We start from the raw sequence: 25,917 nt of genomic DNA, 5'->3' as shown, positions 1-25,917 counted from the left end.
TTATTTTATTATTAATTTTTAAGTATTAATTAAAATAGGTGTAATTTCATCCCAAAACTATATTAAAACAAAAAAGATTAAATGTAAATTTGGTCTTGTATATATTAACGATGGCCAACCCGTAGATATGATTAAAAGTGTAGTTTTGATTGTTTTTTAAAGTAATTTTTAATTAAAAATATATTAAAATAATATTTTTTATTTTTTAAAATTATTTTTAATATTAACAAACTAAAATAATATGAAAACACTAAAAAAATATTAATTTAAAATAAAAAATTTAATCTTTTTTAAATATTTTTAAAATATAAAAGGGTCGATATCAAAGCCAGAAGTGTAGCTGAATATTTATTGAACAGCTTTCTCAGTGGACGCTCAAATTCGTGGCCACTGGGGATGCCATTTTGGACGGCGGAGGTTTTGACACGGAGGGTGGATAGCCTCGCTATGTAGCTCTTACCACTGGATTGTCTGGGCTCAATCGAGGAGGCAGGGAAGTCTAGTTAGGATCTCTTTGGTACTGTAGTAAGATGTTATTGTTTCGACCATAATTTTATAAGTATTTGTGTAATCAATGCATTTACTTTAATTTTTTTTATTATAAAAAAAATATAATTTATAGTTTTTTAAAATTTTACATGGATGTCACTAAAACAAGTTTTAAAAACTTTTATTATAAAAATATTTAATTTATAATATTCCCTTACGGCTGGCTTGACGATGCACTTGCCATCGCACTTTCTGACTCCATGGACATTCAATTTTATTCCAATTATTCATGCGACAATAATTAAAATAATATATATTTTTTATTTTTTTAAATTACTTTTAATATTAACATATTAAAATAATATAAAAAATAAAAAATAAATAAAATAAAATAAAATAAATTTTTTATAAACATTGTTTAGAACTAAATACCAAATAACTCAAAAAAAAATAATAATAAGAATTCATCATACCAATGAACATCATCTGTTCTAGCCTAGAAGTCTAGGCTAAACCAGCAGGAAAGCATAAACTAAAAGTTACAATTATTTTTTAAAATATTTTTTATTTAAAAATACATTAAAATAATTTTAATTTTTTTTTAAAAAAATCATTTTTGCTACCACCGTATATCTCTTCAAATCTTGAAACCGAAATCATTTTTTGTAGTGGAAAAATTAATTACCTCTTAGTTTTGGAATGGAAGCTATGATCAATTTTCTTTTCTCCATTCCAGCTCTAGTTACAAGTAACACTTGCGTGGTATTGAAATTAACCTCTATCGTCCCTGTAGCATCAGAACCAGACCTGGACATCTCAGTCCGGGCTCCGAGATTGAAGGGGGTAGATCAATGACGGATTACCTTTGCATAATGGATACTCCAATCACGGAACCAAAGAAAAGATTACAACAACCTCGTTTATACCCAGTAATAATGATCTAGCAGAAAGGCGGAGAGCTTGACCAAGAACAAAAAGCAAATGAATTCAGTTGATTATCCAAGATCATGCCTTGAGAATAAGATCCATATCAAAAATTGAGCAATTTTGAACAGAAATCTAGAATCAGTCTTGCAAAGCATGTTGGAATATATAGCTGGTACATGGGGAAGTTGGGCATTCGTGATGATAGTCCTAACAATCTGTTGTAAGGCATCATCAACCCCACCAGACGGCTGTTCTTCATAGTTACGGATTTGACCAATTCCAGCTCTAGTAAAACGATCACTGGCTGAGAACAACAGACACAGAATAATTACAAGTCTAGGCAGATCACCAACACTTGCAAATTAAAATGCAAAAGAGGGACAGTGCCATTCTCATGTCCCACAAGAGTTTCTTAAAATTTTTGGCATCATCAGAAATTTCTTGGTAATAGAGATGAGGAGGTCCAGGATGCTAATATATGATGAAGTTCAAACCTCAGTGCATCTGCACTTGTTCTGACCACGTTTCTTTATATATACGCTTCATCTCCAACGCTGATCAATTAGAACCAATTTGAAACATCAAAGTCCCGTAACTTTCTGAGATGCCTCTCCATATCTTGTCTAGACCTTGCCCACTCTTCCTTCTCTATAATAGTGGTGGGGTCATCCCTTTCACTCTAAAAACATCCAAGCGAAAATCAATCCAGCAGTTGAAAGCATATAAGATTATGGTGGATGATTTGAAGCAAAGAAAGTTACCGAATGGATTATTTTGAAAGAGGTCCCTTTATCGCGCACTACAAGCAAGTCGGTCTTTCTATCCCTATTTCTTCCTCCAGGAACTGTGACCTGTTCATCCACGCAGCAATAAATTAAACAAATGTGGGATTCAAAGAACTGACGAGCCATAATTCAATAGCAACCTAATCAGTTAGTACTCAGTGGATTTAGGAACAATCCTCTTCAACCTAAGCCTCGACCCTAAGATACAAAGAATCATGTATCAGGTCGAACTATAAAGTAATGAGAAACAAAAACGTCAAGTCTGTCCACTATTTTCCCTTGTCTATGTTATTCAATCATCTTGTGCCTGAGATGTAGCAGGTAGGTACATACAGAGGAATGAGGAAAATTGTGGAGCATTACTAAATAAATAAAAAATAGCAATGAAAACAAGATGATTTTCACGTAACAACACTAAAGCTCTGCTGGCATCAAATTGGCAAATCCTCCTATTAATTCATCTGAATCAAAAGGTCTGATGGAAATCAGCGAAGACTAGAAAGAAATTAAGTATAAGCACGTTGTTATTAGATCAAAACCAGTTTAAAAGACTAAGTTTCTCACCAGTACTTTTGCTCTTGATATTGACTTTGTTTTGGAATCAATAACGTAAATCTCGTCAAAGTCTAGCACAAAATCAGGATCCCCCAACCTCCGGTTCCTGTAATGCTTAAACAAGAACACCTGCAATGAAAAATGTAGCTTGTGAAGCTGTGACAGCGAGTGAAATGAATATTAAAGACCATAAATGCCATCCCTCCAGACTCTACACTCAGCTGACCTGTGAACCCAAAGCCTCTGTTTTCCCTCAACGTCAACTGCTATATTACTGTGCATCCACTTTTGCCCATAAAGGTTAAGAAAAAATATATACACTGGCAACGAATGTAGCGCTAAATTTATTTTTTCCTAATAAAAGTTGTGATACCATAAACTGCAGTTGAGCAATTCAATCACCTAAGGTGCTATTTGGCATACCATATCTTAAGGTGATGAAATGAAACAGGTCAAACATACTATTCATTGGAGCACTTCATTTTCACAATGAAACAGAATAAAACTTAGAAAGAATGGAATCTAAGTTCACATCGTAAAGCATTTCTGCACCTGGTTTACGAATTTCAGCATAGGGGCAAACAAAAAGGCAAAAACAATTGATTGCACCATCTGCTACTAAACATGACATTACTGTCACATATTACCAAATAATCACCCCACCTTCCAGATCTCCCTCTCGGATTTATAAAATGGATCTCGAGGCGCATCGATGGGTGGTTCAGTAACATTATAACCTCCATAGTCAGTCTCTGCGCATCGTATGTACTGTAATTTAAAAAAATATATAAAAAAAAACATTAAAATTCAACAAATATAAGATTAGCTAGCAAAACGTGACGTTAAGCTTCATAAAAACTACAAAGACCTTAGTAATTGTAATTGCACTAAAAATAACAAAAATCGTAATACCTTTTGAGGCATTGGAGCAAGAACCTTCGGTATAGCATAAACATCTGTATCCGGTGGAGTAACATACATCTACAGCCCATTAAAAGAAAACCCACATGAAACAAACAACCCAGATAACCAAATCAGTAAAAATTCAAAAAGAAACACCTAAATTCATCAGGGGGGAAAAACCTCTCTAAAATCATAGACGTCATCGTCAGGGTCAGGCGGCTTCCTAATAAAGAAGTCACAATCGAACAAGCTAATTTTATGAAATTCTTCCTCGTTAATCCTATAATCGACAATTTTCTCAGAATCCCAGCCTTGCGTGTGCACAAAACTCTTACTATTCACCATAGAAATCTCCTCGTCTTCGTTACCAACTGCGATAGCTGAAGCAGACAAAGGTTCGTACTCAACGTCGTAGTCTTTCTTATTGTCCAGTTCCTCCACTTCTTCCTCGTCCATGTCATAGTCATCTGGCCCTCCATCTGCGTCTCCGTCGTCGGCTTTGGGAATGAACCTTTTTGGTGGGAGTTTGAAGGTGAAATTGTGTGAAATTGGTGTGAGTTTGAGGGAGGAGGGAAAGAGAGGGGCGGTGGTCGTTAGGATTGGGGGTTTTCTGGTGAGGAGTGCTGGAGAGAGGAGGGAAAGTGTGGCGGTGATCATGGTGATTGGGAGGTGAGAAAGTGAGAGGAAATGGAGGGGGTTTAGTGATTGGGTTTTTGAGTTGTTATTGCGTGCGGGCAGGAATTTTAGAGAGGATTTGCAATTTAACAGGTGTCGGTTTGTGGATGGTGGTGGATTGACCGTTGGGCTGCGAGAAAGTTGGTTCTCCATCAGAAACTAGCGTTATCGTCAGTAGAGGGTGAAATCCACCGTGCATCACATATTTTAAACGCGGGCCGGGAATTGATATGGAGCATAGCCCGAGTTAAGGGCTGACCTCAATTACTTTTTAAATTAAAACAATATTATATTTTATATAAAGAAATAAATATTTAAGGGAGTATCATTCTGGTTTTTGGCCGAGTTAACCAATTTTTTTTTAAACTCAACCTAGTTTCTAGGAGTCAACCGAGTTTAAGGTTCTAAAATATATCTTGCATATTATTGTAGCTCTACTCATATGTGTAATGTGAATTGTAATAATAAAAGTATAAATTTGTTTCTTATACAACTCTCGCCTAGTTGACAAGAGTAGTGCAATTTTTTTTAATTTTTTAATAGTAAAAGCACAACAATACTTATGATACCAAAAAATATTAAGTTTGATATATAGGGATGTTTTTGCTTTTTCACCTTTAAATTCACAATGTAATTACTAAAATACTTTTGAAGTCAAATAAATCTTAACTTTAATCAATTTTTATTTTCATTATTTTAACCTTGGTTTTTTTTGTTATTGTTAAAAGGGATTAAATGAGTATTTATTCTTTAATGTTTAACAAATATTAAAAAAATTGCACGGGTAAACACATAAAGGGTGTTCATAATCTTTCGAGCTATGCATGTGGCATCGTCAAACAACTAAATGGTGGCTTACATGATGGAATTTGAATCCTCTTGGAAGCCCCTCATTCCCTGATTGGTACGTGTCCTGAATTAATCTCTAGTTTGGTGTTAACAGCCTTTTTTTTTTCTCTTCTCTCTACTTTATGGTTTTCGCACCTGGACATCTAAAATTTCAAAGTTGCTCCTCAATTTGTTTTGTTTTTGGATTTAGTCCATATTCTTTTGGTTTATAATTTTTGTCTTTGACCCTTTTGTAGAGTTTTGATTTTTTTTCAATTTCATCATTCAATCTTAATTGTTCATATGTTGTTTTCCGATTTAGTCCTTATTCTTTTGATTTGTGATTTTTTTTCTTAATTCTTTTGTGCAATTTTTAAAGGTTTTCAATTTCATCCATCAATATAAATTTATGGTATATTATTTTGTTTATTCTTTCTCAAATTTCATTAATCAACATTTGATTTGTTCAAAATTAGGTTTCATGGTTTTTTCATATACGGTGTTTATAGTCTAATGACATAGGTCAAGAATTTGAAAAGCTAATGCGGGTCAATATTCTTTTTTAACTTATTTTCTTTTTTTTATTTTATTGTTTGATATTTTTTTTGGCTTCGTGATTTTTTTTTCTATTGAGTTATCTTGTTTCATGACATAGGCCGCGTTTTATGCATGTTAATTTGGATTAGCTCGCCCTTATTACTCATATTGCATATCTATCATGTTACCTTAAGTTGACTTAAGCTCGTTTTTTGTCCTTTGTTTTGTACTTCCAAATGTTTTTTTTTTCAAGTTATTATGATCGTTCTTTTTTTTCAATTTACTATTATTGTCTATTTTTTATAGTTTAATTAAAATAAAATCATCTTATTAGATCATGTTAAGGCTATAATTCAAATCGTTGATTTGTTTTTTTTTAGATGCACTTGTGGCTCTTAAATATCATCTTTACTGAAATATTGTAGACTTATGGTGTAATGCAGGCCTGGATACAACAATATAGCTGATAGTGTTAGTGCTTGTGCTATTATAATCGGATGTTTAAACGCGAAGTGAGAGGATAAGGTAAAAACATGTGAATATTACAAGTATATTTTTACTCGTGGTAAAGTAAAAATGTTAACCACAATGGTAGATAAAGTTGAAAGTTGATAAAATGTTTACGATGATTAATAGAAATCTATAGGGCGTAAGAAAAACACTACATACCCAGACATAGAAAATTATTGTCTATTTTTTATAGTTTAATTAAAATAAAATCATCTTATTAGATCATGTTAAGGCTATAATTCAAATCGTTGATTTGTTTTTTTTAGATGCACTTGTGGCACTTAAATATCATCTTTATTGAAATATTGTAGACTTATGGTGTAACGCAGGCCTGGATACAACAATATAGCTGATAGTGTTAGTGCTTGTGCTATTATAATCGGATGTTTAAACGCGAAGTGAGAGGATAAGGTAAAAACATATGAATATTACAAGTATATTTTTACTCGTGGTAAAGTAAAAATGTTAACCACAATGGTAGATAGAGTTGAAAGTTGATAAAATGTTTACGATGATTAATAGAAATCTATAGGGCGTAAGAAAAACACTTCATACCCAGACATAGAAAACTATTCATTACAATAGTGAAATTACTTTTTGTCATTTAAGGAAAACATCATAGGTTTATGAGCTAGGGGTGGTTTAGTCTTTTCACATGGCCATTGGTTATTACATATTTTATTGTGGGCATGTGTGACTTTTTACCATTTTTAGGAAAAATAAAATGATGTTTTTAGCTTAAAGGTCAAAAAAAATAATATTGTTGGCCAATAAAATTTAAGTCTTTTTATTTTTTAATACAATAAAAGGCATCATTATCCTTAGTAAAATGATTGGTTGTCGTTATTTCAACCATAAAATTGTTTAAATTTGGTGCTCAAATGTTCCATTCAGCCATGAGAGTTGAATGGTGATGGTCACTAGCTTTCAAATTGCTCGAAAAAATAGGATGAGGCTTAAGAAATTATAGGGTCTTAAATTGATTTTTCATTTACTATTTTTTTACAACTTTAAAGGCATTTACAAGTTTATTGAGTTGTGTATATTGTTTTTCATGTGTTTTCATGTCCAAAAATAGTTGAAAAATAGATTGTTTGGTCCAACAAACTAAAAGAGAGTTTATGCCCTGTTTTTTACCACCGAGCTGCTAGAAACTGGGTAAGTAAATAGGGTATAATATGCCTTAACAAATGACGCGTCGTTCACTTTATTTTTATTTTTCCAATAAAGAAAGGTCTGGATGATCCCTCGTAATAAAAAAAATAAAGCCAAGTGCATGAACATGTTATTGTGGGCTAGGCACTGAGCATGTCCTTTTTACGTTCGTTTCCTTTTGTTTTATTAGCTCTAAAAAAATTTATCATGCTAATTCACTTACTCTTTAGCTTTTACATAATTCCTGATTAATATTATAAATTATTATTTGAGTTTTGATTATTTCTTTTCGATTATTATGTATCTAACATGAAAAAGGGAAATTACAAAAAAATACCCATATGGTTTGATGACATTTTTTACTCTCTATCTAACATGAAAAGGGGCAATTACAAAAAAAAAACTCATATAGTTTGATGACATTTTCAATTATTCTTTCCGTGAACACAACAAAACACAAAAAGAATCTCAACTTTCCTCAACAAAATCAACTCATAAAACATCTCCTCCACCACCACCATTCCCCCAATTATCCTATAACCCTAGCCCCAATCATCCCTAAATTCACCAATAATCGCTCCATGACTACCTCGCTTCACTAAATTGCCTTAGGTTTCTCATCAATTCAACGATGACCATTAATTGCAATGTTATTTATTCAAATTCGATCACAATGTCCGTAAACACCCACCTGATTTTATAGTTTTATGTGATGATTGACAAACTAAGGATGGAGTGGAAGGAATCTCAATCCTAACTTTAGATTGATTAAGGACCACAAGAAGGTTGTGGTTGATTGTGAAGATAAACATTACATTATTATAGTGATTTTGAATCTAATTATGATAAATCTTCTTTTAGTGATTTTTGAACTATTCTAAATCAACCAATGAGTTTTAAGTTAAACTTGAAGAATCGTAGGAATAAACACCATTTGAATTGTGGTTGTCATTAGAAGGTGAGTGACAACTAGATATAAGTTCATTGTATGAAGGTTATGAGAGAATTGCATGATTCATTGACTAAGCTTGGAAATAACAAGATTGGTAACGGTAAAAATATGATTGTTGTTCAAAAACGCAAGAATCATACGAATATATAAAGAATTTTGGAGGTGAAGATATATGGTGGCAAAGGAAGTAAAAAGAGCATCAATAAGTATAATATGACTTCAATGAAACAATAATTGATTTATCTGTTTTATATATATGGTGGTGGTGGTCGAGATTTTTTAGAGTTTTTAAATAGATTTGAACATGATTTTAACACATTTATGATTTTTCTAGCTTAAAACCACACATAAAATATGGACATAACATTTTGATATTTTTTAACTTGATTTAACGATAATAAAATTTATATTTTTAACACAAATAATGATTTCAGTTTAAAACTTTATATTCACTAGGATAAATAAAAGAGGCGCCAATAAAAAAATTAATTTTAAACTTAAGAATTACATGTTTTATGATTATTTAAAATCACTTATATTTTTTTAAAAAACTATTGTTCTATAACTAGATAAAACAATTTGAAAAGTTATATGCAACATGACATTATATATCATAATATGCATTTTTATCCTAGTTTAATGACTCAATCTCTGGTTTAGATTAACAAATTTGTCATCATTTATTAATATAAACAATTATCAATTTATTTTATTGAATACATATATTAGTCTTGTTTTACGAAAAAAAATTTGTCCTCATGAAAATAAATTTTAAAATGATCATATCTTTAGGTTTAATAACAATACTAAATTTTTTTTCTAAAACCCATATTTTTTTATGTTCAATTTTTTTTGTGTATCTCGAAGCATAACACGGACATAAAAACTAGTTTATCTTCTAATAATTCTCCATATTTTTACTTCCTACCAAGTGCAATCTTAGGGTGAAATTGGACAAAATCACATAACAATTCAAAACCCAGCCGTAAAATTAAACAATTTACATAAACATACAAGTAATTTTTGATTTTAGTTTTGATATAAAAGGGGTGTTTGAAAATGTTGTAACTATTTTTTTTAAAGTATTTTTTATTTGGAAATATATCAAAATAATATATATATTTTTTAATTTTTAAAATTATTTTTAATATTAATATATTAAAATAATTTAAAATAATATAAAAAATAAATTTTTTAAAAAATTTTAAATTTCAAAAATTATTTGAAACGCAATTTTAAACTCCGAACTTTAGTTTATCATAGGCCCGCTTTCAAGACTAATAGCACTGGACTTTCATCAGTTGAAGCCCAATAGCCGACCCCATACCATAACCCGGTCGGGCAAAACTTATCAAAACGGGTTATGACCCGCCCTTTCCCTCCCTCGAATTTGCTCGGGAAAGAAAAACGCAAGAAAATTGCCAAAACAGAAAATATTTCACTCTTCAGTTAAACCCCCCAGAACCGTTTTCGCATCATCCCGCCCAACTATTCCTCTCCCCCCCTCTCTCTCAAAAAAAAATTAAAATTCTCTCCTAGGGTTCCTTTCCTCAATCATCTCCCTCTTCCATGTCTCTCGAGTCTTGAATTATCCAATCCTCACTCAAATCCCATACCCTAGAATTCTGACCAGACCTTGCACTGTCTCGATGGATGAAGGGAGCAGTCGTGGCGGTGGTGAAGGCGGGGGAGAATCGTCCTCGTCAAGGGTAACGCCGTCGTATGTAAAATTAGGAGACAGGCAAATATTCACCGTGGAGCTCCGACCCGGAGAGACGACATTTGTGTCGTGGAAAAAGCTTATGAAAGACGCCAATAAGGTCAATAGTAGATCCGCACCCGCCGCACCAGACCCTCCTCCCGTTAACGCCCACCCTAACCTCGAGTCTCGAATTGCTCCAGTAAGCCCCCTCCCATCTCCACTACGTAATCGCATAAAATTATACATGCACATGTCACTGCATATGTGTGTTTATTCGTCTTAATTACTAGTTAAAGTTGTAATGTATTTGGATATATTATAGTTAACCGGTGACTGGTAGCTGGGATTAGTTATTTACTGATGTTGCTAATTTTTGTCTAGCCACAAGTGACCGAGAATGAAGTGAAGGATGACCCCCCTCCGAATCGTTTCAGTGCTGTAATCGAGAAGATTGAGCGTCTTTACACAGTATGCTATACTTTGGTCCATACATGTTATTGCCTTTTTGCTTGTAGTTCAAGGTGCAAAGTCCTAATTGATGTGCACGAGAATATAGGCAGATGTAATTGGCATTTCATTTTTAACATGACTTGAATCCTTTACAGGGTAAGGATAGTAGCGACGAGGAGGATCTAATGGATGCTCCTGATGATGATCAGTATGATACAGAAGATTCTTTTATTGACGATGCTGAGCTGGTTGGTATCTTTAACTGTAGTTGACGTTCACCAACCCTTTTTCGATTTCCGTGAGGCTGTGACTTCTAGTACTATCATTGTGCAAAGGGCTTTTTTAAGTATGAAGAGGTTTACATCGTTCGTTAAAATATTCCTTCTGCAGGATGAATACTTTGAAGTTGATAATTCAGCAATAAAACATGATGGCTTCTTTGTTAACAGGGGGGAGCTGGAACGCAGGTGAGTTACCTCTTAACCTTTTCATAACTTGTACTACAATAACCACAAATTGCTTTATTGAACAACAGCTCTGTCTGCTTATTTTCTGTTGGCTAGTCTTTGCTTTCCCACAAAACCACCAAACTGTTCTTTAAGGGTTGAGAAAAATCTTATTGCAACTGGATCCTTTTCAACTGAATTATTGCAGTAGATAGCATTAAGTCGAACAATGGGACCGGAGACTCCTTGCAACACTTGTAGAATATAGACAGTATAGTTGCATTTTTTAGAAGGAGCTCCCTTTCTTGTCTTTCAATTACTTGGTGTTGACCTAACTGTTTAGTAGGTATTATATAGCACTGAAGGATATAGACGTGGACTGGTCTGGAGCATAATTGAATTGGAGTTTGATCTGGAAAAATCCTTTTTATGCTTGTAACTTGTGTGATGAAGAATTCTCGCACCATCTTACAGGCAAGATTGCTGACTCCATGAAGAGAATATGAAGATTCTTCTGCTTCAATAAGTCAGGAATGTTTTAGATGTTCTTAGCACAAAGTCTGGTCTACTGTCAAACTGACTTTAGATTGTGCTTCATTCAAGATGCTCCATATCTGAATTAGGTGTATTGTAGTGATTACAGTGGAATCGTACAGTTTAAATAAGCACTGCTGGTGCATAAAACTTCCACATTCAAAAGATTTTCAGCCTTTCAAGATGTTCACATGTTGAGCGACCTTGATGATAGAAGTAAGAGTTATACAGTTAATCCTGTCACTGACAGCTGTCAACTTCAAAATGATCATTAACCATGTGTTATCATATGGAACTTAAGCTAACCAATACCTTGGCAATGCCGGCTCCTTTGAAACTTCATCTTGTGGACTTGGTGTAAAATGCTTTCTCTGTTATTTATATCAAGGGAGAACTCATGTTTATGTATTTCCTTATTTATATACTAAGAATGCCTTGCTTTTCTCCTTTCTCAGTTCTTTTATTTCCTTTTTGCAAGAAATGAACCTCCTGTTTTGCCTAACGAGAAACCAAAGAAAAGGAGAAGAAAAGATTTATTGAAGGCACCTAATGATTCTGATGATGGTCATATGTCAAATAAACTTGTGAAGCTGGGAAAATCAGCTGTGGAGAAGATGGCACCGCCTCCTGGAAAGAACTCTTTGAACCTTTCTCAGAATTTGACTATGATAAGTGAGCAGTACGAGAATGTGAAGTTCCAGAATCAATCAAATTCACCTGGAATTTCTTCCAAAAAGAAACCTGCTGAAACGAAAATGAAGTTGGATCCATCTTTATCAGTGAAAATTTTGAATGGCGATGCTTATGCATCTCTGGAAGAAACAACGGATAATGAAAAGCCAAAGACTGGGTGCCTCCTGCCAAAGAACCTCACTAGCAAACCTAAAGATGCAAGTGGATTCTCTGAATCTTCAAATCAGAAATGTCATGAAAAAAGTGCTTTTGTGCAACCCAAGTCACAATCAGCAAAAACTGTAAATCATGGTGATGATCTTGAACCATCAGTTAGATTAAAAGAAAATAATGGGGTCCGTGAACTTCCTGATCTCAATCTTAATATTTCTGACAGCAAGATTTACACACAAGCAGCAGTGAGTTTGCATATTTTTTTCTCTTATAATTTCTTTTGCATCGAGATATTTTTGCCAAAGAAAGTGATATTGACATTAGCATTTAGCACTATTTTAAAGACAGATATGGATTTCCATACATTACAACTCTGCAAAATCTGGAAATGAGGTTCCTGATGTTCTATCTTTGAATCCAAGCATCAGACATTTACAGACAGATGCAACTTTGAATCGTCATTGGTGCAATAAACTGCGTTGCATGAGTTTGAGGCAGAAGTGTTTAGAATAATTTTAGTTTTTATTTTTTTCTTAGAGTAGAAGATGGTGTCGGAAAACAGTCTCTATCACATGCTCTCATGCATGTGCAAATTATTTCAGAACCATTCAGATTCACTGTATGCTGACATGGTTTCTTATACCTGGGAGATTGTAGTTAAAGGCTTTTGTCATGTACTGCATTTCTTGCTCATCACAGAAACTACAGCATTTTGTGTGGTGGTTTGATAATGTTTCAATGTTATTGATTTGATTTTGAATGTAACACCATTCAGAGAACTTCACATGTCCACAGAAAGGATGGTTCTAGTGTCAGGCCTAAAAGTTCAATGCTAGAAAAGGCTATCAGGGAGTTAGAGAAGATGGTTGCTGAATGTAAGCTTGAAATACTTGTCACGTATCCATTCCCAATGATTACAATATGGGGAAGTTCCTTGCAGATTGAAACCTTTTTCTGTGTAAAAATTACAGCAAGACCGCCTGCTGTGGAAAATCAAGAGACTGATGCCTCAGCCCAGGGAATTAAAAGAAGATTACCTACAGAAATAAAGCTGAAGCTTGCCAAAGTTGCCAGACTAGCGGTACTAGAATTCTTAACATTTTTAAACCTATTCATCTCTCTCTCTTTTTTAATTGTTTTTGATAGTTGTACATGAAGGCTGGAAAGAAATATAAAATGTTTGCTTTCCAATGGTTGCAACAGGCAAGCCAGGGAAAATTGTCAAAAGAGTTACTCAATCGTCTCATGAGTATTCTTGGTCACTTAATTCAGCTTAGAACACTGAAGGTATCTTCTTGTAGAAACTGAAGACTTCATTCTTAATTACGGCTGCATTGCTCTCCCTCTTCTCCTCCCTCCCTCTCCTGATTGCAACCACAATTCTCATCTGTGATATCTCCAACTAGTTGACGGGAGATGGTTGTGGTTGCTGCTCCTTGTGGATATAGGATTAAGTTGGCTGTTTGGTGCTTTAAATCCTCTCACGTTCTTCTTTTGTTTTGAAAATACTGAAGAACTGAATCTGGGAAATAAGTTTTAAGTCACCACTACATTTCATTTTAATACTACTGAATATAATGAACAATTTTCTGTTTTTTAGATGAAAGAAAGTTTATTTACAGATGGAATGATCAAATCACACAATCAAGAACAAGACGCCTTGATATGAAAGACCACTAAAACACAGGCTTAACTAGTTGATTGTTTTGGTTCTTGAGTCACATCACCTTATCTGTTGGCCGTTGGAAGAGTTTCTATGGCCACTCAAGCCTCTCTATGTTACTGTGATAGCAATATGATAGCCTAAATGATAACATGGTAGTAATTGTTAGCGTGAATGAGAATGAAGTCTGTGTTATTGTTGCTGTCTTTATGCACCTTGGCCTAAAACAATGTTTCCAGATAACATGGTAGTAATTTGTTGAGCACAACATGATGCAGTTGGTTTTTTTTGCTGCAGAGAAACTTGAAAATAATGATTAACACAGGTTTGTCAGCAAAGCAGGAGAAAGATGACAGGTTTCAACAGATAAAGAAGGAGGTCGCTGAGATGATTATGACATGCATCCCCTCTGTGGAGTCTAATGTATGTTGATACATTTCTGTATCTCTATCTCTATCTCTCACACACTCAGACTGGCATTCAGAAGTGTTACGTAGGGCATTTAGGTACAATGCTCTTTTTGCTGGAGATTATTATTACCTACACATCCATGGTAGATGAAACTGGACCGAGTTGAATAAGTAGTTTTCTTAGGACCTTGGCCTCTCCCCACTCCCTCTCCCTCTCCCTCTCCCCCTCCCTCCCTCCCTCCCTCCCTGCATATATACAACACTTCCATTTGGAATAGGCTACTTTACAAAGCCTTTATTCTGATGACACAAGTGCACTAAATACTTTTCAAATATGATTTAGGGTCATTTTTTCTATTCTTGGCATTTGGATCTATGTTTTTATTTTTTTTCATATTTCCATACCCATCTTTGTTGTTTTATGTATGAATCATCATTCTTTATTTTTTTTGGGTATGGACCATGTTAAATGCTGATCAGTGGTTCTCTTATCATATATCAATTCCATAGTAGTGCTTTGGCATTTGAAAATCTTGATTTATTCGATTATTAGTTTATATTGTCTTTGACGGCGTCATATTGATGGAAGTATGAAAGTTCGTTGACTATTGCATGCGAATACTCTTATTGCTTTTTAAATACAGTATAATTGATCCAATGATTTCAGGCATTAGTTCAACAAGCTGGAGCGTCTGATGATTTTCAAGAAATGGTATCTGATGAAAGAGGGGGCCTGAAAAAGAAATTTAGCATGGATGCTGTGTTGGAGGATAAAATTTGTGATCTCTATGACCTTTTTGTTGAGGTATATACCTGCTCGGAATGCCATGCCTTGATTATTATTATTATTTTTTTTGTGGAAATCTTTTTCTCAATCTTTCTCATGTTTTGCTCTGACTTTGAATGATTCTAGGGATTGGATGAAGATTCAGGTCCACAAGTCAGAAAGTTATATGTGGAGGTTGTGCTTTCTTTTCCTTGTACATGTTTCTTTATGCTTTCATTTGCCAAATGTATTTTTAAATGAAATGGAGCAACTGCTTCCTCACTCTTTTCTAAAGTTTTGCTAACAGGTTGTTGATACTAGCTTTCATGGTTCTTTTTTCTTTTTGAACTAAATGGTTGGACCAGTCTGTATTCATTTTCTTCAAGTCATATGCCCCTTAAAGCTCTGATATCACCTAGTTCTTGAACTTCTTTGTCCTTCTGGCAACGTGTGTCTTGTGCTGATATTTTTGTATGTGAACACTAATTAAAATCTACTTTGTTTTTCTCTGATATGCTTTTCACAGTCTATTCCCATCTGTGATTCAGCTTGCTCAGTTGTGGCCAAGTGGTCTTATGGACAACCATGGGATCAAGCGTGCAATATGTAGGGCGAAAGAGAGACGGAGGGTTATGTACATCAGAAATAAGGTATGCAAGTCCCTCATATCTAACAACCCCCACACCCCCCCACCCCCCCCAAATCCCAGAACCTCATCTCATATTTGAAACTTGAAAGTTACCTTTCCTAGATGCTTCTTTTTTTTATTCATAGAACTGTAACGATGTCTTGATTGATAAGACTTAATTCACAATTCTAATCATGTCAATAGACTATGCTATGGTGAGCTGTGATTTATGAAGTGATTGGCATTTCAGGGTTCCAAAAAGCCATCTAAATTGACTAAAATTTGCTATATGTAGACTCACACCGGGGTTTTTATTTGTCATTAAGTATAGTGGTCAGTGGAACGTGTTACATCTACGGTGGTTTGTAGATTTTAGATAGTGGAATTGGTGATGCGCACTGTTTTATCATTTCAAGGACCTTTGCTTCTTATTATTGGGAGTTTTTTTTTCTGTCTTTTGGTACCTCCAATTCTGTTGGCCCTTTCTCTGAAATACGCTGAAATCCCGTGCATCTTCTGCTTTTTTTCTGGGGATGCTGATGGTGATCCCCCCGCCCCCCTTTTATTTGTTATTTTTAGGATCAAGATAAAATAAAGAGTAAAAAGATGTTGACTCCTAAACAAGAGGAGGGTGTTAGAATTGAGTCTGGTTCAGTTGCTCAGCCACAACATGTGCAAGAAAGGTTGGCCACTGATATGGTTGGTCCTGTTTTGGCCTTAGCTCGTAAGCCGGTTCCCAATTCCATAGCAGCAGCTGTTCAGTTTCCTAGTCCTTCAGCAAACGGTCTTGTATTGGACAAGCTAAAACAAGAGAAACCAAAAGGAAGTTCAAGCAATTCCATGGATGGGGCAAAGATGGGAGTTGATGGTGCTTTGCCAAAGAAGAAGGTAAAGAGGAAGCCGGAACAAGAGTTGGATGGACCTCATCCCCGTTCAGAGAAGTTGCATCCTCAATCTAGCGGGGAAAGACACAAGTCTCTTAAGCATGCATCTGGTCTTCCCCAAAAGTTAAACCTTCAATCATCTGCCCCTCCAAGCTTCGAACCGTCGAGCTGACTTAATGATAGTTCAATTAGGATGTTTACACCAAAGAAGTGATTGTATAACATTAGTGCTTTTCTTTTTCTTCCCAGCAGGCGTCATCAATTCTGACCAGCTGATCGATACCATTTTTGTAATTAAATTGTGCTGTTTGAAGAGTCGTGGCTTGAAGTATCATCTCATCTCAAATAAGAGATGCAGATTGCTTGTGCAAAATCCCTTGCTTTGAGGCGTAAGTTTTAGTCTTTCTGTTCTCGTTGCCCCTTTCGTTCGAGTTCTTTCCCTTTCTTGCTATCTAGTTTGGTCCGTTGCTAGTAGTTGATAGTGGTTAGCGGTGATGTCTGACCTTCAGAGCAGACTCTTGTTTGGTCAGATGGATGAATTGGGGTTCTGTTTTGCTATTGAGTTAAATCTCTACTGGTCTGCTGCTTTTGAACTGAAACAGAGGCTTGCGAACGGTGAAAGATAAAATAACAAAATTTGTTAATGAATAAAAAAATACTAGCAAATCCGAGGAATGAAGTTAAAAAAAATCAAAATTATAAATTTAACGATGAAATTAAAATTTAATAAAATAACTAAGAATAAAAATTAAAAATTAAAATATTGAGTGTTAAAATTTTAAATATCATCAAATATTAAACTAAAGGGTAAAATAAAAGATTTCTAAGGCAACAAATTCACAAAAGAATCAAAATCAAAAATAAAAATCAAGTGAGCAGGTATCATATTTGAAAAAAAAAATTAAAAAAATCAAGATCAAAATACACCATTTGATCTGCCATTATAATTTTTTACCAGATATTTAGCATTGAAAAATGTGGGCTTATTTTTTTTATTTATGATTTTATCTCTGGACTCGCTGTAGAAAGGCTTCGTTTTACACTAAGCCCATTAAAGGCATTTCGTTCCATGTCGATGAAGCTGGCCTGGAGTGATTTCCTAAAGCCCTCTTACGCACTCCGGTGGACTTGCGAGATATGTCGTTTGCTGATTTAATTAGGCCTTGGGTGACCTGTGGAGGCGCTCCACCTAAAGACATGAATATAGATATCAAGAGAGAAAATTGTAAGAGAAGAAAACGCTGGAAGTTTTTATTGAGGAGCTGCTTATCAGAGACTGGACAGTGTCGGAGATTTTAGGTCTTGCAGTTTTGTTTGGGCTTGAGGCCCCCCTTGAAACAAAAAAGGACAGTTGATTTTTACTGAAGGATCGACTACGGTAAGTAAAATTTACTAAAAAACTCTTTTTTTTTTTTTTTTAAATATGGGATCCATTATATATTATTTTTTTATTATATAATTAGATAAAAATAATATATAAAAAATTTATTAAACTCAATAAAGTATATAACACGAGTCGCAAGAGGATTGAGATCTATTTAATATGTTACTGCCTCAATACTTTTTTTAAAAAAATTATTATCTTATTTTTTTTTAAATAAATCATGTTTTTACCAGTTATTAAAATTATATTTGAACCTATAAAATCGATCAGTTTATTTAAGCTAGTTTCCGTATAATTTAATTAGAAATTTGAGCTAGTTAAAAATTAAATTAAAAATATTTAAAATTAACCTAGTTAGGTTTAATAATATTATCAAAAAAAATTTGACCCGGGTTAACCCATAAAACCCGGAACCCGGCTCTTTGACCGGATCAATTCCCGAACCGGGTTTAATAACTATGCATGAAACTATCTAAATAGATATAGTTTGATACCGTAATAACAATTATTTTTTAAATATTTATAAATTAAAAATATATTGAAATAATATTTTTTTTTATTTTAATTTTTTTAATATCAGTACATTAATAAAACGATGTAAAAATATTAAAAAAATATTTTTTAAATTTATTTTAAAATACTTTTAAAATATAAAAATAAACCGATTCTTTTATAACCGACATAAATATTCCTTTTATTCAGTCCATCTTAAGATATTTTCAATGATTAAGATATTTTCTTTATAATTTAGATACCAATCAAGACTAATTTTATCTATGAATTATTAATATTACTTTTTTTTCGTAGCTGAGCTTAATTCCTAAGATTTTTAAAAACAAAAACTAGCATCCGTACGTAACAAGACAGGAACTCTAAAAGAGAGAATAAAGAAGGCAAAAATTCCATCACCACAAACTCCAAAAGCCGACCAATAATATCACTCCAAAATCTTAATAGTTGTCAAAATTCTGAGCGGCCATTTTATATCCACAACGCCAGCGCCATCATTTTCTCAATTCTCGATTATTATTATCCTCAAAGAAATAATGTTCAACTATCAAATATCACACTTTATACGCAGATGACAGACCCATAGAAAAAATAAAAACAACCAAAAATTCACGCACATGGTGCTATGTCTCTTCCATGTGCCTGTCATCATGAATAGGTTATCTACGGTCGCCGGAATATTATCGTCATGTTCGTGCTCCTTCAAGCTCAATAACAGAGACACCAAACTGGTGGGTTTTGGGTTTGAGTTGCAAAGAAAGGAGAGGTTAAAGAGAAAGCTTAAGTTTGTCGTCAGCGCGGAGTTATCCAAGTCTCTCTCTGTGAACTTGGGTTTGGACTCTAAGGTCACTCTCTTTCTCACTTTATGAATTCTTCTCGATCTTTTCGTGTATTTGGTCTATTTTATTCGATTGTATGCCCCAGAGAGAAACGAGTTTCGTTGTTCTTATTTTCCTGAGAGCAAAATTAAAATAATTGTTTGATACCAGGGGACCTGGAAACTTTTCCATGCAAAGATTTGATGGTGCATACATCGAAGAAACTCTCGGATCAGCTAATAGATTTTTATCTAGTTCGATCCAGTTTCATAATTTGATTGACACTTTGCGGACTGTTTACGTAGTTTCTCAAAAGGAAAACTGCTGACTAGTTGGAACTGAGTTTTCTTATGCATGCTTGTTGAATTCAGAATTGCAATTACCTTGATTCTGTAACTCTTAATTATACTGCTAAGTATAATCATGATTGAAACAATAATGTTGTTAAGCTATTTGTCTTCGAAAGTGTGAGAGAAAGCCAGAATTTTGCTCGGAAACAATTAAAAAGAGGAGCTTCTTACGTGATTATCTGTTTTTACTTCTTTCCAACAGACATTCCAGGCTTTAAATATAGTTGTAGACTTGAAATGGCAAAAGTGTACAATGAGTTAGAAGTAGATCCTTTGGTTAACTCGTCACAACCCCATGATACTATACCAGGGCAACTTCTCTAGTCGGAAGTCTACCAGATTAGAAAAACCAAATTTGAAAACTTGATCATGGGTTTGGGTAACAGAAGTGGGAACTAATATTGTGCTCCCTTCTCCAGCTATTTCTACTGTCATAATCAACTTTTCTTACTGCCTGTGGTCACCCTCTTGCATTTTTACATTCACATCCTAAAAGGTGTTGGTATTTCCCTTTTTATCAATTCATCTGCATCAACAAGAACATTTTTTCTCATTTTCCAGGTATGTTAGATTATTTCCACCTTTGTATTTTGATTCTTGATTAATTTTTGTTTAATCTGTATGGTTGATAGAAAGATGGTGATTTAATGATTTAGGAAAGGCAACTATAGTATAGACTGACAAAGATTTATTTTAATTAGAACATCAGCCAGTCTCATGATCTATCACAGTTGCCTTGGATTGGTCCAGTTCCCGGGGACATTGCAGAAGTCGAGGCTTATTGTAGAATATTTAGAGCAGCTGAACGGCTTCATGCTGCATTGATGGATACATTATGCAATCCATTGACTGGGGAGTGTAAAATTTCTTATGATTTTCCGTCAGAGGAAAAGCCATTATTGGAAGATAAAATAGTACCCGTGCTTGGCTGCATCCTATCGCTTTTGAACAAAGGAAGAGAAGATGTTCTTTCTGGAAGATCTTCCATCATGAATTCCTTTCGGGCTGCAGAAGTAAGTGCGATGGAGGGTAAACTCCCACCACTAGCCATTTTCAGGAGTGAGATGAAAAGGTGTTGTGAGAGTTTGCATGTTGCTCTTGAAAACTTTTTGACACCTGACGATGATCGAAGCCTGGATGTATGGAGGAAACTGCAGAGGCTGAAGAATGTATGCTATGATTCTGGGTTCCCCCGTCGTGATGATTATCCTTGTCATATGCTGTTTGCAAATTGGAATGCTGTTTATTTCTCCACTTCTAGAGAAGACATAATCTCCAAAAATTCCGAGTTTGCATTTTGGATGGGTGGGCAGGTAACGGAGGAAGGTTTAAATTGGTTGCTGGAGAGAGGATTCAAGACCATTGTAGATCTTAGAGCAGAAATTATTAAGGATAACTTCTACAAAGCAGCGGTAGATGATGCTATTGCAGCTGGGAAAGTTGAACTGATTAAAATTGATGTTGAAGATAGGACAGCTCCATCAATGGAGCAGGTTGAAAAGTTTGCATCTTTGGTTTCAGATAGCAGCAAAAAGCCCATATATCTCCACAGCAAGGAAGGAGTACGGAGAACTTCCGCTATGGTCTCCAGATGGAGGCAGTATATGACTCGCAGTGCATCTCTGATCACCACTCCAAGAGACAAGGGACTACAAGATACAAATGAAAAGGGAGGAAGGCAGGGACCTTCCTTCATTGGAGGGGGGTCCCACCCCAGACAGGAAAATGGATCTCTGTCGGAGACTTTGAATAAACGTCACGGTTCAAATGGATTATCTAATGGAGCTGTCTCTCCAAAGGATGAAAATGGTCAGAGCATTAATGAGACATACAATGTCCATGCCTCTGTTCAAGATTCTATTCCATTAGAAACGGTAGAAAACAAGGTAGGATCTGTTGCAAACATATCCATGGAAGCTGACCCTCTGAAGGCTCAGGTTCCTCCTTGCAATTTCTTTTCCAAAGCAGAGATGTCCAAATTTTTCAGAAGTAAAAAATTCAAACCTCCAGCATACTCTAATTATCAGTTGAAAGGGTTTGAAAAGTTGCATGTTTCTAGAACGGCAAGTGTTGAGACATTCCAGAAAGTTGATGGTACTGATCCTGAGTCAAGGTTCGTGGAGGCAAAAAGATCCAATGGATTGGTCAGTGGTAAAATGGCATCTTCAAAGCCTCAGAGCTCACCTGCTGACAGTGACAAGCATCTGAATGGCAGCAGTGATGCTTCTGCTGGTTCAGGCATGGGTGTATTTAGTGGAGGGGAGAGGCGTTTCATGACTGGAAACAATGTCTCTACCACTGTGGTTGAGAATTTAACTGAGCATCTTGCACGCGCATCAATCAAGGATGGTGGTGAAAACAATGGTGTTGCTTACTTATCCTCCAGTGATGATGACTTGTGCACAATTGAAGGAAACATGTGTGCTTCTGCAACTGGTGTTGTAAGGGTGCAGTCAAGAAGGAAAGCAGAGATGTTTCTTGTGCGGACAGATGGATTCTCCTGCACCAGAGAGCAGGTTACAGAATCTTCCCTGGCCTTCACTCATCCTAGCACCCAGCAACAGATGCTTATGTGGAAATCCATGCCAAAGACAGTACTATTGTTGAAGAAGCTGGGGCAAGAACTCTTGGAAGAAGCAAAAGAGGTACAGTTCAAAAATATCCTTAATTTGTGCCAAATTCCCTGAAAATTGCCTTCTTGTTACTCTAGTGATTTATGAAACCATGATTGTGTAGATATTGTTCCAAGTTTTATTTTGTGTTGAATCTGATGGTTCAACCTTTGACTCTGAGTATTGGATATATATATATATATATATGACTCCTTTTTTCTCTGTTCAAAGTCTAATCTCACTGGCATTTGTTCCAGAGAGGTGAAGGTTACTTATAGCTGGTAGAAAGTCATTGTTTAATCTTGTATGCATAAAAAATTTCTTGGGATCAAAGGATTTGAATAGTAATAAAAAATAAATCAAGATTTTATTTGAATTTTCATCCAGTATATTTCACATTGGTTTTTCTTAATTCTCATTCTAAATTTGGAAAATTTCCACTGTGGAATGGAGAAAATCAACATAAGCTGTTACAGTCTCATCCATCCAAAGTCAAGTGTCTCCCGGTCAGTAGTGGTGAGCATTCATGTAATTCGGGTAAAACATTTCTATTTTGGGTAATCACCAGAATTTTTTTTTCCTTTTACCTGAATGTTTTTACCCCATCAAACAATTCAGGTCATTCAGGTCTCCCAAATTATCCAAATGTTTTATTCACCACCCAATTAATTTGTTTTTACCCAAAATTCCTTAAAAATTTTCAATTAACTAGATGAAATTAGGTTCAATAAAAGTTTTGACTACGAAAATAATGTTCAAGGAAAATTACAACCCATTAATTTTAAAATTTTAAAAATAAATAACAATAAACAGAACATATAATTTGGGTAACCTGAAGTTTTCTTTGTTTTATCTGAATAACCCCAAATAAATTTCAGGTCCAAATTACTGATTCTCCAAAAAATTTAAAAATTTATTATCAGAATTGGTTTGGATAATTTTTTTTTTTTGAGTGCTTGCCCCTGCTCTGGGTATTCTAGAGTCAAATTTCTTTCAAACGAAGCCTTAAAGATTACATTTGCCAAAATTATGAGAACATAAAAACACAAATGAAGCCCTGTCGCTTGGATTAATCTGTTCTCTACATCACCTTTGATTGCTTTGTGTTACATCTTCTTTAAGACAAACATTGTCCATTGAGTTCATAACTCAATGCTTGGTAAATGTTGAAGGAAATCAGTATCCATCCTGTACTATCCCTGGTTGGTTGAACATGAATGCAGAGGGATACCCATAGGGGAAACAGTTTACGGGTCCTACAGGGCCAAATGGGTGCTGAGAAATGAGAATGGAAAATTGATGCAGGGATTAACTCTAGAAAGTATTTTCATAACTTTTGTGGTTATGACTTATGAGTACCACCGAAATCATTTTATTCATGTGTAGTAATTCTAACTGGCTTTCCTGTCCAATGTGCAGGTTGCCTCCTTCTTGTACCACCAAGAGAAAATGAATGTTCTTGTTGAACCTGACGTTCATGACATATTTGCTAGAATTCCAGGGTTTGGATTTGTTCAGACCTTTTATAGTCAAGATACCAGGTACTGAAAGTTGGGAATTGAGATCAAAACAAGCAATGACATTGATGTATATTTTAATGTTCTAAATGCCTCTCTGGTTTTATATGCATTTCTTGATGCAGTGATCTTCATGAGATGGTTGATTTCGTGGCTTGCTTGGGAGGAGATGGGGTTATATTACACGCATCAAATTTATTTCGAGGGGCGTTTCCACCTGTTGTGTCCTTTAATCTTGGATCTCTTGGATTTCTGACTTCCCATTATGTAAGTTTGATATGACTCGTGTATTGTTAATGGTGTTTTGATGCTCTTATAAGCAACCATTTACTTGACTGCTGCCTTTTTGTTCTTTCTTTTTAATATAGTTTGAAGACTACAGGCAGGACTTGAGACAGGTTATCCATGGGAATAACACCTTGGACGGTGTTTATATAACTCTTAGAATGCGCCTTCGGTGCGAAATCTTTCGCAATGGTAAAGCAGTGCCCGGGAAAGTATTTGATATCTTAAATGAGGTGGTTGTTGATCGGGGTTCTAATCCATATCTTTCCAAGATTGAATGCTATGAGCATGACCGACTTATAACCAAGGTGAATTGGGCAATATCATGCCTTAATGACACAAACTCACTTTCTTGTATTCTGCCCTCAATTATTGCTCAAGGGGCAAAACCTACCTATCTTGGCCCCTAGAACATATTAAGTTGTATTTTTTTTTCTACAGCAATGAACATTTCACATTCTGAACGTTTAAACATATACATGGCATATAAATTTTTTTAATATCTTCAGTGATATATCTGCACTTATTTTAATGAATACCTTTTCTTCTAGGTGCAAGGTGATGGAGTCATAGTGGCTACACCTACAGGAAGTACTGCTTATTCCACATCTGCTGGAGGTTCCATGGTAAATTGTCCTTTTGAGTGTTACTTGCATTTCTTATTGTTTAGCATCCTGATAGTTATCTACTCTTAGATGAGATTTCTTACATTATTTTAGGTTTTCAAGCCTCGATATGATGTTTGGGGGTTGTATGAATGTGTCAGGGTATTCTTAAGAATTGCTAGAGAATATTTTTGAGAAATCTGACTGAAGCTTGCTGTATGATAGTTGGATTTTGCAATATTTATCCATCTTCTTCTTTCACCCATTTTTTTAATCCATAACACGATGTTATGGAAAATCTCAATCCTCCATCAATCAATCCATTTTTCCCTTGCAAAAAAAAATTAGCAAACAAGATTGAGGACTTATTCCTCTCCCTTTCATCAGAACCTTTGATACAAACGTGGTCTAAATATGTTCCCTGTGGTTATTGCTATTTCTGGTCACTTTCAATTAGCATCATCATCTGTGTAATGATGTGTATACTGGATCAGGTGCATCCAAATGTTCCTTGCATGCTGTTTACCCCTATCTGCCCGCATTCTCTCTCATTTAGGCCAGTCATACTTCCAGATTCTGCGAGACTTGAATTAAAGGTAAATTAAAGGCTCATATTTTGCAATCATATTTCTTTCTGTTATATTCTTCAGCTAGAGGATTCATAATTGCTGACCAAACAGATTCCAGAGGATGCTCGAAGTAATGCATGGGTTTCTTTTGATGGGAAGAGGAGGCAGCAGCTCTCAAGAGGGGATTCAGTCCGGATATCTATGAGCCAGCACCCACTTCCAACAGTCAACAAATCTGATCAAACAGGCGATTGGTTTCACAGCTTGGTCCGCTGCCTAAACTGGAACGAGAGGCTAGATCAGAAGGCCCTTTGAAGCTCAAAATGAAGAGTGGAGAGAAACCTGCTTCATTTTCTACCCAGGATCGAGGTTTGTGTAAATTTCTGTACAGACTGTAAATTAGAATTAACAAAGAAAATCTAACGTAAAGTTGGCAATTACTATTCATGAGACCTAACCAACATTGACTCCCACATGAGGATAGGGTTTGCCATTTTTTCCTTCTATTTTTTAACATGTTATTGACAATTGTAAGTATATACCATCAACGATTATTGGTAGTAGAAATATAATCATTCAATCTTTGCTGGACTTACATTCTCTATGCTTGGTTGCTCATACT

At 34.9% G+C, this 25,917-nt stretch overlaps 3 protein-coding genes across 9 annotated transcripts; 2 read left to right on the top strand and 1 right to left on the bottom strand.

Moving 5' to 3' along the window:
- Positions 1–1,449: 1,449 nt before the first annotated feature.
- Positions 1,450–4,453, bottom strand: LOC133691081 (PLASTID TRANSCRIPTIONALLY ACTIVE protein 6, chloroplastic). 3 transcript variants are annotated; one of them, XR_009841582.1, is made up of 7 exons: positions 3,840–4,453; positions 3,669–3,737; positions 3,420–3,524; positions 2,766–2,885; positions 2,178–2,267; positions 1,911–2,095; positions 1,450–1,716 (listed from the first exon to the last, which is right to left on the bottom strand). XR_009841582.1 is itself a non-coding variant. In XM_062111414.1 (6 exons), the coding sequence occupies exons 1-6, from the start codon at positions 4,314–4,316 to the stop codon at positions 1,979–1,981; spliced, it is 978 nt and encodes a 325-aa protein (XP_061967398.1). In that variant the 5' UTR covers positions 4,317–4,453; the 3' UTR covers positions 1,450–1,978. The 3 variants fall into 3 exon arrangements, 1 of the variants encoding a protein (XP_061967398.1); XR_009841581.1 differs by having other exon boundaries at positions 1,450–1,720; positions 3,840–4,452; XM_062111414.1 differs by having other exon boundaries at positions 1,450–2,095.
- A 5,290-nt stretch (positions 4,454–9,743) lies between these two features.
- Positions 9,744–17,018, top strand: LOC133692648 (ubinuclein-1). 2 transcript variants are annotated; one of them, XM_062113741.1, is made up of 13 exons: positions 9,744–10,217; positions 10,400–10,486; positions 10,624–10,716; positions 10,859–10,935; positions 11,927–12,539; positions 13,070–13,169; positions 13,266–13,375; positions 13,498–13,581; positions 14,255–14,380; positions 15,035–15,172; positions 15,281–15,328; positions 15,660–15,783; positions 16,341–16,366. In XM_062113741.1, the coding sequence occupies exons 1-12, from the start codon at positions 9,966–9,968 to the stop codon at positions 15,741–15,743; spliced, it is 1,812 nt and encodes a 603-aa protein (XP_061969725.1). In that variant the 5' UTR covers positions 9,744–9,965; the 3' UTR covers positions 15,744–15,783; positions 16,341–16,366. The 2 variants fall into 2 exon arrangements, with proteins under 2 accessions (XP_061969725.1, XP_061969724.1); XM_062113740.1 differs by having other exon boundaries at positions 9,747–10,217; positions 15,682–15,783; positions 16,341–17,018.
- A 1,875-nt stretch (positions 17,019–18,893) lies between these two features.
- On the top strand, positions 18,894–25,890 carry LOC133691963 (NAD kinase 2, chloroplastic-like). Of its 4 annotated transcripts, none has more exons than XM_062112593.1 (8): positions 18,901–19,384; positions 20,439–22,352; positions 23,739–23,860; positions 23,962–24,103; positions 24,205–24,429; positions 24,673–24,747; positions 25,221–25,322; positions 25,407–25,890. In XM_062112593.1, the coding sequence occupies exons 1-8, from the start codon at positions 19,157–19,159 to the stop codon at positions 25,608–25,610; spliced, it is 3,012 nt and encodes a 1,003-aa protein (XP_061968577.1). In that variant the 5' UTR covers positions 18,901–19,156; the 3' UTR covers positions 25,611–25,890. The 4 variants fall into 4 exon arrangements, with proteins under 4 accessions (XP_061968578.1, XP_061968577.1, XP_061968576.1 ...); XM_062112592.1 differs by having other exon boundaries at positions 18,907–19,384; positions 20,409–22,352; XM_062112595.1 differs by having other exon boundaries at positions 19,243–19,384; positions 20,417–22,352.
- The last annotated feature ends 27 nt before the right edge of the window (positions 25,891–25,917 follow it).

This window comes from Populus nigra, chromosome 4, assembly GCF_951802175.1.
Source record: "Populus nigra chromosome 4, ddPopNigr1.1, whole genome shotgun sequence".
Classification (NCBI taxonomy): domain Eukaryota; kingdom Viridiplantae; phylum Streptophyta; class Magnoliopsida; order Malpighiales; family Salicaceae; genus Populus; species Populus nigra.
This window is presented reverse-complemented; position numbering and strand designations above follow the sequence as displayed.

Coding starts and splice junctions, on each gene's coding strand:
- LOC133691081 (XM_062111414.1), bottom strand. CDS start 4,316: ATGATCACCGCCACACTTTCCCTCCTCTCTCCAGCACTCCTCACCAGA. Junction 2,268..2,765: donor TATCAAGAGCAAAAGTACTG/GTGAGAAACTTA, acceptor GTGGATGAACAG/GTCACAGTTCCTGGAGGAAG. Junction 2,096..2,177: donor CTTTCAAAATAATCCATTCG/GTAACTTTCTTT, acceptor GGATGTTTTTAG/AGTGAAAGGGATGACCCCAC.
- LOC133692648 (XM_062113740.1), top strand. CDS start 9,966: ATGGATGAAGGGAGCAGTCGTGGCGGTGGTGAAGGCGGGGGAGAATCG. Junction 14,381..15,034: donor TCCCCTCTGTGGAGTCTAAT/GTATGTTGATAC, acceptor CAATGATTTCAG/GCATTAGTTCAACAAGCTGG. Junction 15,784..16,340: donor TTATGTACATCAGAAATAAG/GTATGCAAGTCC, acceptor TGTTATTTTTAG/GATCAAGATAAAATAAAGAG.
- LOC133691963 (XM_062112592.1), top strand. CDS start 19,157: ATGGTGCTATGTCTCTTCCATGTGCCTGTCATCATGAATAGGTTATCT. Junction 22,353..23,738: donor TCTTGGAAGAAGCAAAAGAG/GTACAGTTCAAA, acceptor TCCAATGTGCAG/GTTGCCTCCTTCTTGTACCA. Junction 24,748..25,220: donor CATCTGCTGGAGGTTCCATG/GTAAATTGTCCT, acceptor ATACTGGATCAG/GTGCATCCAAATGTTCCTTG.